Here is an 18,453-nt window from a genome sequence, read left to right on the forward strand (position 1 = left end):
GAATTGCAGGATGAGCAGGGGATACCAGAACACATTGGAACTAGCCTGGGGGGATCTGAGCTGTATTGAAAACCTCCTAATTGCTGCAGGGTTCTATGCCTGATAACAGAATGGATATTCTTGCTTTCCTTGGTTCCTGGAAGTAGAATTACTGGATCAGATAGTATTAACATTTTCTTTCTATGTTGCATTTTATTTATTTTTTAAACAGCTTTATTGAGAGATAATTCACATTCCATACAATTCACCCATTTAAAGTATATGTTTCAATGGCTTTTGTATATTCACAAAGTTGTGCAACAATTACCACAATCAATTTTAGACCATTTTCATCACTCTAAAAAAAAAAAAAAAAAAAACCCCCACTCCTTTTAGCCATCACCCCAGCCCCTCTTCTCCACCCCCAACCCTCTGCCTTAGACAACCACTAATCTACTTTCTTGTCTCTGCAGAGTTGCCAATTCTGGACATTTCACATAAATAGAACCGCATGATACATGGTCCTTTGTGTCTGACGTCTTTCACTCAACATGATGTTTTCAAGTTTCCTTCATGTTGCAGCATGTATCAGTATTTCACTTATTTTTATTGCTGAATAAAATTCCAAATATATGGATATACCACATGTCTTAGAATGGATTCTCTAGAGGAGGAAAACCAGTTATGTGTATGTGTAAGTATATACAGAGAGATTCATTTCAAGGCAATGGCTCACACAATTGCGGAGGCTGGGAAGTTGCAAATCCATGGATCAGGCAGCAGGCTGGAGGCTTCTCCTGACTCACGTGGTTGCAGGGGCTGACAAACTCAAAATCTGCAGGTCAGGTGGCAGGTTGCTGGCTTACAGGGTCATAGGAGCTAGCGGATCCAAAATCTGTAGGTCAGCCAGCAGGCTGAAGGCTTCTCACATCCTAAGTACTGGAGGTCAGAGGATGACAAGATGAGTGCAGGATCAAGAGAGAGCACTAGCTTTGCTGGAATATCCATATATATTGAATGGGTGTCACACCCCCAAGGAAACTCCCCTTCCAACTGATTGGCTGCTCACCTCAGATCACAGAATGGAGGATGATTACATAATGCCTACCAAACAACTGAGGATCATGGCCTAGCCAAGCTGACACATAAAGTTAACCATCACACCACATTTTATTTATTCATTCAACAGTTGATGGACATTAGGGTTGTTTCTACTTTTTGGCTATTATAAATAATGTTGCTATGAATATTCATGTACAAGTTTTTGTGTGGACATAATGTTTTCATTTTTCCTGGGTAGGTATATGCCTAGGAGTGGAATTACTGAATCTTATGGTAATTCCGTGTTTCACTGTTTGAGGAACTGCCAGGCTCTTTTCCAAAACAGCTGCACCATTTTCATTCCCACCAGCAGTGTATGAGGGTTTCAGTTTTTCCATATCTTCATTAACTCTTGCTATTACCGGTCTTTGATTATTGCCATTCCGTTGGGTGTGAACTGACATCTCATTGTGGTTTCGATTTTCATTTCCCTGATGGCTAATGATGTTAGGCATCTTTTCATGTGCTTATTTTCCATTTGTATATCTTCTTTGAAGAACTGTCTAGTCAGATCCTTTGCCCATTTTTAAAATTGGGTTATCTATCTTTTTATTATTTCGTTGTAGGAGTCCTTTATATAAGTCTAGATACAAGACCCTTAACAGGTGTATGATTTGCAATTTTTTTCCCATTCTGTTTCTCCTTTTTACTTTCTTGATCACGTCTTTGAAGTACAAAAGTTTTTTAAATTTTGACGATGCCCAGTTTATCTGTTTTTTTTTTCATTGTTGATGACATTCGAATTCAACAGTGCTGATGGAATCGCAGCACGATCTTCCATAACTAGCTCCTGCCTGCCTCTTTGGCTTCATCCCCAGCTGCTCCCTCCCTCTTCCCCTCTAAGCTCATCATTCTGCAGATGAATGCCTGAAGGTCTTGGAATGTGCCGTCCTTTTTCTTCCCTCTTTGCCCTTGCTATTGCCGCTCTGTGCATAGACATCCCTTGTTTCCCTCCCTTGAATGCTCAATTGTGCTTTGATCTTGAACATTGCTCAAGTACCCTCTACTCCATGAAGCCTCTCCAGACTCTGCTCTGCTTAGGGGAATGTCTTAATCATCTAGTGCTGCTATAACAGAAATACAACAAGTGTCTGACCTTAACAAACAGATTTATTTTCTCACAGCTTAGGGCGCTAGGAATCTGAATTCAGGGTACTGGCTCTAGGGGAAGGCTTTCTCTGTCTGCTGGCTCTAGAGGAAAGTCCTTGTCTCTTTCCAGGTTCTGTCCCTTTGGTGATGTTCATGTGGCCTGACATCTGTCTTCCCCCATCTCTGCTTGCTTAATCTGCTCTTTTATGTATCAAAAGTGATAGATTTATGACACACTGTATACTGATACTACCTCATTAACATAACAGAGAAAACCCATACCCAAATGAATTATAACCACAAGTATAGGGGTTAGGACTTACAACACATATTTTGGGGGAACAGAATTCAATCTGTAACAGGGACTTTCCTCTGAGTCCCCAAAATACCCATCATGGCATTCATCACTCTCTATTGTTCATCCTTTACTTGCCTTTCTATTCCCTGTGCATCAGGCACTTAGTAAATGTTTTATGAATGAATGAACTAAAAGCTTTCAGAATTCCAAATATCGGATTTCTTCTCTCAATTTCCAGTCTTTCTGCCTTGTCGAAAATCACCATACACTGCCTTGTATTATGTAAAAACCAGTTACTATTGATTTGACTCTGACTCATGGGAACCCATCTTTATCAGAGCGGAATTGTGCTCCACAGGGTTTTCAGTGGCTAATTTTTCAGAAATAGTTTGTCAGGTTTTTCATTTGAGGCGCCTCTGGGTGGACTTGAACCTCCAGAATTTCAGTAAGCAGCTGAGGGCGTTTAACCGTTCGCACCACTCAGGGATGCCTGTATTATGGTTACTTGGGTGTTTGTCTTCCCCAATTTCATAGCTTCAGTGCTCTTTCAGGTCTGGGATCATGTTTTTGTTTTTCATGTAGCTTCATGATGTTTTTCTTTGTTCCTCCAGAAGTTTCTAGGACAGTGTCTTACACATAGCAGATGTTTAATAAATCTTGGTCAAATGAGTGAATGAATGAATGAAGCTGCCCACAAATCTAATTGGTAAGTATCAATCACGTAAGAGAAGGATGCATATTAGACTGGAAAATAAATGGCAGAATTTTCAAACTAAATGAAGTTGACTTGTAGTACATCCTAGCACGTTGTTCCAATTTTTTATCATATGCAAATAAGTATTGCCACATTTTTATTTCAGTAGAGAAAGTAAAAACAAAAACTCTATTTCAAATGAAGAAGCCACTCTGAGTACTCTTAAATATAGGTAAGAAGAGTCAAGCCTCACTCAATCCTTAAATGGATCATCCCCCCAAAAAGATATATTCCCATACTCTTGAAAATGGCTGACTGGCATATAGCATGGAGCCCTGGTGGTGCAACGGTTGACAGCTCGGCTGTTAACCAAAACAAACAAAAAGGGTCGGCAGTTTGAATCTACCAGCTATTCCTCAGAAACCCTATGGGGCAGTTCTACTCTGTCCCGTAGGGTCTCTATGAGTGCGAATCGACTCACCGGTAACAGGTTTGGTTTTTAGTCGGTGCATAACAAACTGTGTGCACCTTCCTTCCCTTTTAAAAGAAAAAAGAGTTCAAATCCAAGATTTTTTAATAGCATTTTTCTCTATCTAAAATGAAATATAATTTTTCTAATTGTCCACTGATGGGGAGAAGTCAGGAGAAGGCAAACACTGTGGGGAAAATTTTTCCTTATAGCAAGATAGACTATCATCATCACCAACACCGAGTTCAGCTGCTGCAGAAGAACCTCACTCAGAAGGAGTTGAATTAGTAGGGAAATTAGTCCCTTTTTTTCTCACCAAAAAGTACATTTTATGAAGGCTGATTAGTATTTAATTAAAACAACCTGTAGAGGGCATCCTTGCACTAAGAGCAGTAAAGACTTAAGCAATACGAAGGAAAATAGTCTATTGTGAAATTATTATTTTCAGATGGGTGACATTGGCATTACAATGTTAAAGGGCGCTAAAGAGTGCCTGAGGTATCTTAATACATTATATAAATAATTACTCAATGAAGAAAAATAATGAAATGTTTGAAACAAAGTAAATATTTTTGCAGTATTTTAAAGGAACAGTGGCTGTGAAGTCTGTATGCAAACAGCTTGAACTATAATTTATTTATCAGTATGGCTAAGAATGGGCTTTAAAATCAGACTACCTGGGATTTGAACCCTGCCTCTGCTGCTTACCAGCTAAGTAACCACAATCATGTTACCTAACCGTTTTGGCCTTGTTTCTTCATCATTAAAATGGGAGCAATAGTGGTACCTACTCAAAAGACGCAGGAGTCCCTGGGTGGTGCAAACGGTTGAACGCTGGACTATTAGCCAAAAGGTTGGTGGCTGGAACTCCCCCAGAGGCGCCTTACAAGACAGGCCTGGTGATCTGCTTAGGAAAGGTCACAGTCTTGAAAACCCTGTGGAACAGTTCTGCTTTACACACAAGGGTCACCATGAGTCAGAATCTACTCCATGACAGTTAACAACAACTTAAAAGAGATAAATACTTAAAAATACTTTAAAACTGAAGATACTACAAATTCAAATCAGTCATAACTACATAGACTAATTCCGTTTAAAGACCAACGGTTGTATAGCTGAAAACGCTTCACAATTACAAGTACATATTCTGTTCTCTTTTGTGACTTTCATGACCTAACATTTATGTACCTTAGTGCACATGTCCAGCTTCTCTTCTTTTGTTTCTGTTTGTTTTCCCTTTTGAGGTGTCCACTACTCTACAAAGGACTGAGAGAAATACCACTCCTGACCTCAGTCACTCGATCTCTGGCGCATTTGTCCCAGCATCTAGGTGATAAAGAACAAAGAGAAATAAACAAGCCTTTTCTTAGGCTGAAAAAGTTCCAGGTTTTTGAAAAACCTTTTGCTTCCATTTTCTTTGTGCATCCAAGGACTTAGGCAGAGTAAGTCCTTTCTCTTGGGAGTGGGTGAGTGGGTTATGCTGTAGCCCACCGCCAGCCAAATGCGCCTCCCACAGGCAAGGCCAGGGTCTTGTCTTACCCTCAGGCACTCTGCGATTTCAGTACTTGCCAGCGCTTCCAAGTTTCTTGAAACACCAGCAAATATGAAGACATTCATGACTTTGGGGAGCCCCACCCCAGGGGGTCAGGTACGCCTGTCATCCCCAAACCAAACCATTTGCCTTAGAGTCGATTCTGACTCATAGAGACCTTATAGGACAGAGTAGAACTATCCCACAGGGTTTCCAAGGAGTGGCTGTTGGATTCTGCCTTTTGTTTAGCAGCCTGAGGGCCCCGAAAACTTTTCGGGAGGTGCAGGCTTAGCAGGGACAGCTTCCTACAGCGTGTCCGGCAGGTGCATAATAAGCTCCCTGCACCCCAGCGAAGCGGAGCGCTTGCAATCAGGGCAGTTCAGTCTCAGGTTTTAACTGGGTAGGAACGCATACAGTGTCAACATTGGAGCAAAGAGCAGAGAGGGTAGGTAGGGTTTGCAGAGAGTGAGAGGTATGATACTGGCATAAAGGGCGAAGAGGCAGAAGACCTGCATTTGATTAGTACCGAGGTGGAAATGGGAGTTATAACATCATCATCATCATTAGCGCTCATTCAAGCCCTGGTACTTCCGTTCACTCCGTTTTCTCTTTCCACGCCTCCCCTGGCCAGAGGTGGGGGTGTCCCAGGGGTCCCTTTGAGCACCGTCTGCTTGTCGACCCCCCTCCACGTGCCCGCTTCGCGTGCTCTTCCACCCCAAGCTGTGAGGCCTCCGGGAGTCGCCGCAGGGCCCCGCCCCGGCACGGCCCCACAGCGCCCCCCAGTGGTTCCCGGCTCAGCTCGCGGGCCCCACTAGTCGCTAGTGCCGGCCCTTCGCGCTCTTCTCTGCCGCTGTATTTAACCCTCAAGGTTCGGGCTGGCATCTCCGCCGCCGCTTCGCTTTCCCGTTTGCCAGTCTCCTGCCTCTGCCTCACCTTCTCCCTCCAGCGACCCCCCCTCTTGCCCAGCTCATCCCAGCATCTCCCCTCCCTCCCTCCCCGGGCTCTCCCAGGCTCCCTCGTCACTGAGCCAGGAGGCTACACGCCCAGCCTTCTAAGTGGGACCAGCTCACGCCGAGGGAGCTGCAGCCGAGCAGAGAACGTAACGGCCGCAGGTTGAGTAGGTGCAGCAGGAGTTGCAGCGGCCAGCGCCACCAGCGAGGAGGTCCCAAGCAGCATGACCCGAAGAAGCGCCTTCCCCGCCGCTGCGCTCCGCCTCTGGAGCATCCTCCCGTGCCTGCTGGTGCTGCGGGCAGAAGCCGGGCAGCCCCGGGAGGAGAGCCTGTACCTGTGGATCGATGCTCACCAGGCGCGAGTGCTCATAGGTAAGGCTCCCGCGCCCAGCACCGGACTCTGCTGTGCCTCCACTCTCTCCGCTCGCTCTTCTCTTAAAGGGGGGATGCATGATATGTTTTCAAAATTTAATTTCAAAGAAAATTGCTTCCCCCCTCCTTTTTAATACACTTTGTCCCCTAATCTGAAAGTTCGTAAACTTCTCACAGGAAACCAAAGCTGAGCTAGCGTTCTGATTATGCTGTCTAGTTTTTACAACCTCCGTTTTTAGGTGGTCCCAGCATTTGTTTGCATCAGTTAGCTCCATGTGTCTGTCAGCATCATTCTTACCACATGCAGAGGAAAATCAGTCTCGGTAGCTGGTGGATGCCAAAGGCAGGTGTTTTGTGCAGAGAAATGGCCCTTGCCGATTCTTTGGTTTTCTTTTTGCAACTTCTGATTTGGATTCTCTCAAGTCCACCCAGTTTGATAGTTCGTTTCTTTTTTTCACAACAGGATTTGAAGAGGATATCCTGATTGTTTCAGAGGGGAAAATGGCCCCCTTTACACATGATTTCAGAAAAGCACAACAGAGAATGCCAGCTATTCCTGTCAATATCCATTCCATGAATTTTACCTGGCAAGCTGCAGGGCAGGTAAGTGCTGATCGGCAAAAAAAAGGTGGAGAAAATGACCCTTTGATAGTTCTAATGCCTGATAAAAGGTAGAAATAATATTGTATACTGTTTAGTCTGACGCATTTTTCAGTTCTTAAGAGTAATTTTTCATCTGATGTCCAAAAAGAAATAATGAATTAATTCCCATTTATTTAGAGTTGTCACATAAGTTAAAGATTTCAAAAGAAAAGGGCAAGCAATGTATCTAAGCTCACTATTTTGGTAAGACTCAGTGTCTTCAGGCTGCTGGAATTATAAAGAGCTCAAAGACCAGCATTTCTGGTTACTGCGATCACTGACATTAAAATTTAACATAATATTTAAAAGGCTGTTTTCCACAGTATGTGCTTATCACTTGTGACGTTATTTATACTTTCCAACAAATTTTAAAGTATATAAATATTTTTGACATTGTACAAAAAAAATTGGTATGTTGAAATTTATTCACCAGAACATGAATGCTATGTATTTCTGGTAGAAGTTCACAGGCTCAAAGACTGTCATGTAAGAAAGTTTCCAAAGTGTTTCAGGCTATGGATTGTTTTAGTTACCAGTTTAAATATTTTCTTTCCTATGGGAAAAAAAGAAAACTACAATTCATTTTTATGAAGAAGCATTCCTTTTGTTCCTTAGCACATTAATATCTTTTGTATGATACATTTTATGTCTTCTCGGTATAACAGAACCTCTGACTTTGGAAAGAATAAAATTCTTATGTGAGCTTAATTTCTTTTGTGCAATTGGAAAATTTACTGTAGAGGACAACTGGTAAGTCAAGAATTATTTTGCTAATTAGTAAAATGCGTCTACTATGAAAATCATTGTGATTAAAATCACATTTTCAGGTCTTTTTTATTTGAAAAGTACCTAAATGACTAAATTCACGAAGAATGTGATCCAGAAAACACTTCATAAAAAGTAACTATTTTGACCTTAGAGAGCACTTTAACGGCACGGTGGAAACCCTGGTGGCGTAGTGGTTAAGTGCTATGGCTACTAACCAAAAGGTCAGCAGTTCGAATCCACCAGCCAGTCGCTCCTTGGAAACCCTATGGGGCAGTTCTACTCTGCCCTATAGAGTCATTACGAGTCAGAATCAACTCGTTGGCAACGGGTTTTGAACGGTCCTGACCATTTTAGCTCTGTCTTATTTTCCTCAGATCTGTTCTCTTTTTATTCTTCTGTAATAGATCAAATATAGACCCTTCACGTTTCCATTGTTTTGTCATTAAAAAAAAAAACATTTTTAGTTCATTAAGTTCATGACAGGAAGGACATGTATTCTAATGCCCCCATTTTCCAGACAAGTTCACTGAGGTATCTCTTGCTCTATAGTGTGATTATTTCTTTTCTCCCTAATCTCTACTTCATAGACATTTTATGGAACATTAATTTTTGAATATTTCGAAATCAGTAATAAATCAATGAATGACCTTTTATTATCTTCTTTTCTTTTCATCTGAGTCTGTTTAATTGTAATGACCCCTTGTCAGAATGGTCTCAATATCATTTCTGTAATTCTTTTAAAAAGAATATTTTGACCTATACTTTTATGGACCCATAAGAACCATTAGAGGTAGCTTAAATTGCACCCCTCTAGGGTTTTTTTTTTTTAGGGTTAGCTGAAAGAGTATACTGACTGTAGAGGAGCAGAAAATGTCAACGGTTGTAATAGTTTTTGCATATGAGTTCGTCTTCTAAACAATAGAATTTGAAGCAAAAGCTTGAATTCCGTTTTATCCCTTCCGTTGTTTGTAGCTTAGTGCTTGTTGGCGGACATTGGCATATTGTTGAGTACAAAATGGATTGACATATCAAACAATCTCAGGGGTATTTCTTGTAGGACATTAGGAAAGAATGGAACTGGCATGGAGATGAAGCCTCTAGCATCTTTTCCTCTCCTACTTTGGGATTGGTTACCCATGTGGATTATCTTATTATGCAGGGGAATGTTAGCACCTCAATTAAGTTGCCTTCCTCTCTCTGCTCTGTCTGCCCTGGAGACGTTTCCACAGGTAGCTACATGAAATCTGGTGTCTTTTTTTTTTGGGGGGGGGTAAGGAGGGTCTATACAATGCCAAACAGCAAGATGTTTTAAAATTTTGTTTGAATATGACTGATTTCACTCAATAGAGTTATGTGATCCCAACAGCACCATAAATTTTGAAAGGCATGGAAATTTTGAAGATGGAAAAAATAATGACTTCAGTACACCAATTAAGTATTTTGGAAGGCATCTATGGCTAAAGCTAAACTACATCAAAACACTTACATGGAAAATGAAAAAACTCATTCCACAGCCTAATTATTTCATCCAAATAATATCAAACACTTAGGCATTTTAACTGTACATAAGCAAGTTTTTGGCAATATGTGGAATTTTAGGACTGAAGGCGTAGCAGAGCCAGAAAGGTGTTATCTTACTTCCAATAAATTATTAGTCCAGTAACCCAGAGTGGAAGCCCTGGTGGCACAGTGTTTAAGAGCTCGACTGCTAACCTAAAGGTCAGCCGTTCAAATCCACCAGCGGCTCTTTGGAAACCTTATGGGGCAGTTCTACTCTGTCCTATACGGTCACTATGAGTTGAGATCAACTCAACAGCAATGAGTTTGGTGTTTTTTTTTTTTTTTTTTAACCCAAAGTGTTCTTGAGCACGTTTAAAATACATTTCATGTTCTACTTTAGAAAAATGCAAGTAAAAATTACAGTGGTACTCATTCCTCTACAAAAGGCTTGCCAAAATTGTTTAAACAGTTTTTAGAGTGTTGAGATATGTGCGTATTCATATATGGCTGGTGTGCATATTACCCTTTTTGTAGGGCAATTTGACTATGATGGCAAAAGACTTGATATAGATCTTTTGACTGGGAGATTTTACTTCCAGAGATCCCTCCTAAGGAAATAACCATGGATATCTATAAAAATTTATGTATGAGAAGGTTCCTCATCATGGTGTTTGTAAAAGTAAAAAATGGATACAACTAGAGGTCCAGCGACAGTGACTTACACAGGAGAGTACAGTGAAGCATTAAGAAGGCTATTATAGACATGGAGTGATGTTCACTAATGAAGTAGGTAGAATATTCTATAACATAGCATATGGTGTTTGATTCCATTACAAAATAAACCCAGTGCCGTCGAGTCGATTCCGACTCACAGTGATATAAAAAAAAAAGAAGAAGAAGAATAGGCAGACAAAAACCCAGTGCCTATTACAAAATAGGCAGACAAAAAAAAAAGTCATATCCATTAAGGTGTTAACGTCCGTTCAATCAGCATACGTTACTTTCTGGTTTGTCCACAATGAATGTGTACTGATTTGTAATTTTAAAAATTACAGATTATTTGTTGTTTAACGAATTACGTTAAACACGTGTGAACAGTTGTACTTTAGAGGTTAAAAGTGTGTGATGTTCTGTGTCTATATTTGTTATCTAGGGTCGTTTTTATATTATACATCACTCAGATGTATAATGTAAAAATGATCGTGACTGTGGTGGCCAAAGAATTCACTAATGCTCAACTAGTTCTCATTTACCAGTTTCTTTTGAGGTTCCTGAAAACCTGCTTTGAAAGGCTTCCCTGCCTGAAATCACTAAACCCTACTTCTCTCTCTCTCTTTGTAATTGTCATTTTCCATGTAAAACCTTGCTTATTTCCCATTTAAAATGCTTATTTTCGGATATGCTCTTTCTCAAGGCTTTTAGATGAGAGAAAGGTTTCCACTAAAGAGTTTGGAAGGGTTTTTAGAAATTAAGGAAAATGCAATTATTTATATAACTTTTTAAGAGTTGATATTTTTCAATGAGGCAACTTTTCCTTAAATTTGAGATATTACACTTAGTCAGGGACCTTGAGCAACCATTTTGGTTTTCTAAACTAGGCACTAATTAAACATTTTATTTGGAAAACTGACCCTTTCTGAACACCATGACTTTCAAATAAAAATTTAATGAGAAGTTTTGTTAGACAAATCTGAATTCTTACAACTGGACACTACTGCTGATTTTCATATGAACCAATTCGGTCTAAGGCCAAAACTATTGTATTTATATCTTTTGCCATTATATAGACTTGACCTTAGTAACTATTGTATACTCTACCACCTGCATAAAGTTGCTAAGGTACTATGACTCTAAACAACAACAACAAAAAAAAAACCCAAACCCATTGCCGTCTGACTCACAGCAACACTATAGGACAGAGCAGAGTTTCCACAGAGCACCTGGTGGATTCAAACTGCTGATCTTTTGGTTAGCAGCCGTAGCTGTAACCACTACGCCACCAGGGTTTCTGCTATGACTCTGAAACCATAAAACCTGTTGCTGTCGAGTCAACTGGGAGTAGAACTGCCACTTAGTGTTTCCAAGGAGCACCCGGTGGATTCAAACTGCCAAGCTTTTGGTTAACAGCTATAGCACTTAACCACTACACCACCAGGATTCCACCATGACTCTAGTACTTAGTTAATAGGGCATCTCTTTTTATGTTGACATTTTTAGCAGTGGTGAGGGATTTATGTTGAGCTGTCTCTAGTAGTTCTCCAACCTCCTTGTGACCAAAGGCCTGCATTTCTGAGGTAGTTGGCAAAGGTTGGGATGAAATTTGTGCCTGTGAAACAGGAATTCTCTAGGTGAAGATAACCAGCTAATATTAGCTTCAAACCCACCAGCTGGATTACTATACACAGGCCATCTGCACCAAGTCCAGATAGCAGAGGAAGCTTTTTTATTGTGTATAATGTGCAGAATTCTTATAGCCACTAGAAGTCAGTGGTGTAGCTTCGTTTTTCTCAATTTCGAGATGCTTAAAAACAAAACATAGAGCTGTTGCTGGGGGTACAGGGAAGATAAAAGAGAATTTTGTCTGTTGCCCTAGGGACTGGGAGGTCATGTGTACACTGTGGAAAAATTGATTTTATTGGGTTAAACTGCAGAACCTACTCCTTTGTCTTTAATTTATGATGATCGCAAAAAGAATATTAGATATGCTGAAGATACAGTGTATCAAGTGAAACATTTTCCAACATGCAAGAGTAGTTATATGAGTTACATGAGTTCCTGACCCTTTTTAAGTCCCTGTCAATTAGAAAGAACTTCTTGAATTATTGAAAACTGCCAGAAAAGTTAAAAAACAAAACAAAACAAAACAAAACAAAACCAAGTATAAGGAAAGCTAGAAAACTTTGCTTGCATCCTGGTGGCCCTTTGTGAATAGTTCCAGTCAGTAACACCCTAATTCAGCCCTAAAATATCATTGGGAAGAAAGGATATCTGAAACAAACCATTTTTCTGACAACTGACTCACATTTTTGCTAATTAAAAAAAAAAAAAAGGAATCACTCTACTGATATGTTTCTGTTACATCAACTGGATAACCCAATTCCACCATTAAAATGTCCCTAAAGCCCCAGAGAACTTGTTTTTTTTTTTTTTTTAAGTTTGTATTTGATGTTGTATAACACGCGTCGCATTGTATTGGCTCCAGTTTGTAGTCTCAAATTCCTGGTTGAGTTAAGGAGACCTGTACTAAAAAAATTTTTTTTTTCTTCTTTTCTCATTTTGACAAAAATCAAAGAAAAACAGTAAAGGATGAATTTTAATTCAAGTACTTCTTCTCCAACTTCAAAGGAACTGCCAAACGTCTTTAAACACCTCCTTCCAAACCTGAAGTTATGGTAGCACTTATTATTACTATTATTTAAATCCCCTATGTGTACTGTCCATATTTTTTCCTAATGGAATTAAGATTGCTTTGGAAGTTCCAACCCAAGTGCTTGCATACCTTGGCACTCCTGGGGTTCCCAGTCATACCCTCGTGGCGGTTTTATGTCACCAAATGGAGGGAATGCCAAGTTTTCTGACCCCAGTTCCATGGTTTCAAAGTGGGAATGTGAATATGTTTACATACTGTGGGCATGATTTTTTTTTTTAAGGAGGTGCTCGTATCAAAAGCACAGCTTTAAACCTTTAATGTTTAGATTCTGTTATGATGTGGTATTTTGCATTGTGGTGTTGTGGACATGCCACTAGGGATCAAAGAGTAATTCTGCACAGAGCCAATTTCATTGAGCAAAGCAGGCATGTGCCAGCCATCTGTTGTATCTGCTGATAGAAAACAGCAGTAAGTTCCTCAAACTTTTGCCAGAAAATAAAAGAAAAAAGACTTTATTGCTTAGAGGAGATGAGTTACAAGGCACCTTGTAAGCCACATCTGGTTCTACAGCGATTTACATGGCGTACATGTAAATCCCACTATGTCTTCCTTACATGGTGGTGTAAAGTCACGTAAACAAACCCTTTGCTGATATCCTCTGTGTTTATTCTTAGCTTGAAATTGCTTGCACAAATAAAAATGTTTTAAATTCTTGTGGCAAAGCAGAGAGGAGTGATATTCAATAAAGCATTTTGCTTTTGGTTAAACTAATTTAACTTTAATGTCCCTAATGAATAGGTTGGGTGTTGTGAGGGCAAAACTTTTGAGATTAAGAGTTTAGTGAAAATATCCTTCATCCTGTTATGGGATCTTTGGAGGAGGCCTTGTCAGATCGGGGCTTCTCTTGCTGCAGTGATTTGGCCAAATTGCCACATATGCCACCCTGAGAGTAGCAGGGTAGATAAAGTGTTCTCCCATTCAGCTTTTTCTCTATGACTCATGCACTCAACCAGTAAACACAAGACACTTAGCTAGGCACTGAACATACAAAGATGAATAAACACGGTTCCTGCCCTCAGGGGACTCATAGTCTAGTAAACAGATATTCATCACACTCATCCAAATGAGGTTAGAAAATACAGGATTGGCTGAGAGCAGAAATGAGGCCACTCTTTTTCTTGCCTGGAGATAAGACAGATGGATATCTACCTTCTGGGCTATATGTTTTATCTTTTTTTTTTGAGACTCATGGATGACTGTGATCAAAGAATATTGGAAATTGTCAGCTATTTTTCGAATCCCATTTACCTGAACAGAATCTCACAGAGCAGCTATAAGTATGGGCTTGGGACAAAGGGACTGATCAAGGGGTGAGCCCTTAGCTGGCAACATGAAAAAAAGAGATGAATACAGTCATTGTTTAGCTGCTCTTAGCCAGAACTCAGATTGTGCCCTGGTGGTAAAACATCATTAAGATCTAATTCCTTGCCCTTGAGAAAATTAGAAGCTAACTTGAGAGACAGACATATAAACAGATCGTTTTAATAATTCCCGGTAAGTGGTATTGTAGACGTACAGAGTTATTCCCAGGCTATAATGAAAGCGCAGAGGAGGAGTAAGTTCAGAGCTAACTATGAGTTAGCCAACAAAAACATGGAAGAGGGATGGTTTTCAGGGAAAGGAAATGGATTTGCAAGCCACAGAGATAAGAAATAGAGTTGTCTGGGTTCCTAGTGGTTTGATGTAGCTCAAATGTACTGTGCAAGGTAAGAAGTGGAGAGGTGGGTAGGGGCTAGGTCCTAGAGGTTCTTGTCCATCATGTTAAAGTATCTGGGAATTATTCTGAAGGCAACGGTCAGTCAATGAAAAGGTATAAAGCAGAGAACAACTGGGTCAGAGTTACATGTTTAGATCACCCTGTCGGCAGGGTGGAGATATCTCTGAGGAGAGCTTGACTACAATGAGATCAGGGATGAAGAGAGGAAAGAAATGTATTGGGGGAGTATTTCGGAGATAAAACCTGAAAATCTTGACGATAACCAAAAAACCCACTGCTGTCAAGTCTATTCCAACTCACAGCAACCCTATAGGACAGAGTAGAACTGCCCAATAGAGTTTCCAAGAATGCCTGGTAGATTTGAACTGCCAGCTTCTTGCTTAGCAGCCATAGCACTTAACCACTACTCCACCAGGGTTTCCTAAAAACCAAAAACCCACAGGGTTTCCTAGGATACCTCATTTCCTCCACTCTCTGTTTCACTAACTTGGCAATAGACCTGTTAGCCTTTCTGGCCATCATTCCCTCTCGTTTCTGCCTCAGGGCCTTTGCACCTGAGTGCCCTCCACCTAAAATGTACTTCCATCAAATTTCTGTGTAATGTGCTCCCTCTCTTCCTCCATGTCTCTGACCAAATATCACCCCCTCTAAAAAACTTTCCCTGACTCTCCTTTCTAAAAAATCACCCTCCCAATCACTCTGAGTCTCTTTCTCTGCTGTATTTTCTTCATGGCACTTATAACAACTGATAATACTTCATTATATCTGGTTTTAATTGTTTGACTCCCATTTGGATGTAAGCTCAGGAGAACATTTGTGCAGTTCACCTTGTATCTCCAGGTCCTAGAACAGCTCCTGACAGATAGTTGGCAGTTGATAAATATTTGTTGGATGAATGAATAAGTGAGGTAGGTACCATTTCACAGATAAGGCAACTGAGACATAGAGGAACAAAGGTCACACAGCTAGTAAGTAGCAGAGCTGGGATTCAAACCCAGACAATCAGGATCTAGAGCCTTGGTCTGATAGGTGCTTAACAGAGGCGTGAACGCAGTTCTCTGGGAGGGCAGAGGAGGAATCAGTTGATTTTGGCTGAAGGAATTGGGGAAGGCTTGACAGGAGAGGAAATAGTAATCAAACTTGGACTTGAAGGATGTTCATGAAGCTGTTCAACCAGTAAGGAAGAGAAAGGAGGGGGCATCACAGGCAAAGGTAAGGGAGTTGTGAACGTGCATTCTGGGAAAGGTTAATGGTGCCTGAGGCTGGGGCTTGGTGTGTGGAAGGGAGAATATGGGGTGGAGGTGGGGACAGGAGGCCGGACATGTGGTAAAGGCCAGATGGAGAAACGCTTGGGCTCATAGAAAGGTCTTAGGCCTCAAGTCTTTTTTCAACAACAAAAGCAGTTTGGATTATCTCTAAATTCCCTCCAAATTCTAAAATTTATGAATCTATCTCTTAAGTAAACACCTTCAGTCATTTAATGTTAATGGTCACATCAATACAAAGTCCAGTATCTATTTCTAGCTTTTTAAAAATCAAGACGCAAAGATGTTGCTCTCCAAATGTCAAATTATAAAAACATCCACCTCAGAGTACCCCTTTATTTTATCCTATGTCAATAATAATAATAGCCAACACTCATATAATGCCTACTGTAGGCTGGGCACTCTTCTAATCACGTAACAGATACTGTCTCACTGAATTCTCTCAATAACCTTGAGGTCGGCACCATCATCCCCAATTTACAGATGAGGAGAATAGGACATGGTGAAGTTACTTACCCAAGACACACAGCTAAAACTTAAGCACATGTTTATGTACTTCAGAGATCTTTCTCACCTGTTCTGACAGCCTTTGGAGTATCATCTTGTTCCACAAATTAACTATTCAAAAACAGTCATTAAAGCTTACAAAATATAATTGGCCTAACTGCTTTTAGGAATTCATCAGCTAGGGGAAAAGATTGTTACCTCAGTAAAGCAATCAAAATAATTGTGGTGAGTTCTCAGAGCCAACATGTAAAGTTTACAAGATTTTTCATTGCACATGGAAACCTGACCAAAGAGTCAAGTGGAGCTGCAGGCCATTCCACATTTCTCTTGTTAAGTAGTATATCCTGACACAGAGCTGCCTCTGCCCGAAGGACACTATTACCCAATTTGCTCAAAGACTTCACATGGGTTAGCTGTGACTCCATGAATGCCCTAAGAAGAATCTAGGGCACATAAAGCCAGAGGATTTTGCCATCAATAAATTTATGATTACTAAAAGATTTATTTTTAAAAGATTTCAGTCTAGAAAACCCTATGAGGCAGTTCTACTCTGTCATATGGGGTTGACATGAGTCAAAAATCAACTTGATGGCACACAGCAACAACAACATGCTGGTGAAGACATCACAGAGAAGGTAACAGTTGAGCGGGATCACGAAAAGCGTTCAGTAGGTAGAGAGTGGCCAAGGTTGGTGTGGGGGAAGATGGGCATTCTAGGGATAAGGAATAACCCATAGGAGGTATACAGGATTGAAAATCATGGGTATAGTTGGAGAATGACAATTAGTTCAGAATGGTAAGGATTTATGGAACATAACAGAGGAATAGATGTTTAAAAAAATAAGTTTGGGAAAGATTATGATGCTTTCTGTGTGCCATCACGGACATTATCTTATAGATAATGGGGAGCCATTGAAAATTTAGAAGTAGATAATAGTGTTTTAGCCGTATGAAGGATAACTTTGGTGGTAGATGGAAGGCAGATGATAGGGTGCCTGACTGAGGATTAAGAAAGAGCCAATTAAAAAGTAATTTAAGGTACCACAAGAGTGACAAGGGCTGAGCTAAGCAGCAGGGAGAGAGAGGAAGGGGCAGACTCCAGAGGTATCTGTCAGTGTAATTGATAGGACTTACCGCATGTGGGTGTTAGTGGAAAAGAGGGAATAGAGGATGACGCTGAGAGGACTGGGTGAATAGTGATGTCTTCACTTAAAAATTAATTACAGGAGCAAGAGCAGAACACTTTGGGGTGCAAAGACAGTGGGGTCCATCTGGAACCTGCTAAGCATGAATTTCTGCTGAGCATGGATTTTCTGCTGAATGTCCAGATGGCAAAGTCTGGTAGGCAGTTAAAACTTAGACTCTGGAGCTAAGACATGATATGAAGAGCAGAAATATTGATTTTGGAGACTATGAGTCCTCTCTCCCTCCCTTCCATCTTTCAACCTCAACTTAATAAACATTTGGCCAAAGCTTGTGCTGAACATTGAAAAAACAAATGTAAATTGGATGTGAACCTTGCCCTAAGGGAGATCCCAGTCTAGTGTGGGTACAGATATGAACGAAAATAACAGTGATAGAATATTAAATATGTTAGAATGCAATATGAACAAGGTGCTATGCAAAAACTGAGGAAAAAGCATTAACTCTGTTGGAGTAGGGTTTCCGGTTTTCTTCAGGATGTACTGTAAGACCTGTAAAACTTAAGATATTTACATTTGGAACAACTTTTGCTCTGCCTAACTCTCACGGTTTTTATCTACTTGGGGTAATTAGGCCTAAAGTATTCTGCCTTATACATAGGTTGCCGTCGAGTTGATTCCAACTCACGGGAACCCTATGTGTATCAGAGGGCTCCATAGGGTTTCCGATGGCTGGTTTTTTGGAAGCAGAATACCAGGTCTTTCTTTTGAGGTACTTCTGGGTAGACACAAATCTTCAACCTTTTGGTTAGTGGCTGAGTATGGTAACTATTTGCATCATTCTGCCTTATAATACTTGCCATTAGTATAATACTTGCCATTATTATAATATAATTATTATAATTCTGCCTTATATACTTGCCATTAATTTTTCAGAAATGAATGTGACAAATATTAATATACTACTGAGTGACAAAGCAAGTCAGCTTTCCCAAATAA

At 40.4% G+C, this 18,453-nt stretch overlaps 1 protein-coding gene across 1 annotated transcript in view; it reads left to right on the top strand.

The window, feature by feature from the left end:
* The first annotated feature begins 6,034 nt into the window (after positions 1-6,034).
* The window catches only part of WIF1 (WNT inhibitory factor 1), an 84,334-nt gene continuing 71,915 nt past the window's right edge, over positions 6,035-18,453 (top strand). Inside the window, exons 1-2 of the mRNA XM_064283923.1 lie at positions 6,035-6,483; positions 6,947-7,086. Of these exons, the coding sequence (XP_064139993.1) occupies positions 6,336-6,483; positions 6,947-7,086 (288 nt within the window). The 5' untranslated portion in view covers positions 6,035-6,335. The remainder of the gene's footprint in view (positions 6,484-6,946; positions 7,087-18,453) is intronic.

This window comes from Loxodonta africana, chromosome 4 (assembly GCF_030014295.1).
Source record: "Loxodonta africana isolate mLoxAfr1 chromosome 4, mLoxAfr1.hap2, whole genome shotgun sequence".
NCBI lineage: Eukaryota > Metazoa > Chordata > Mammalia > Proboscidea > Elephantidae > Loxodonta > Loxodonta africana.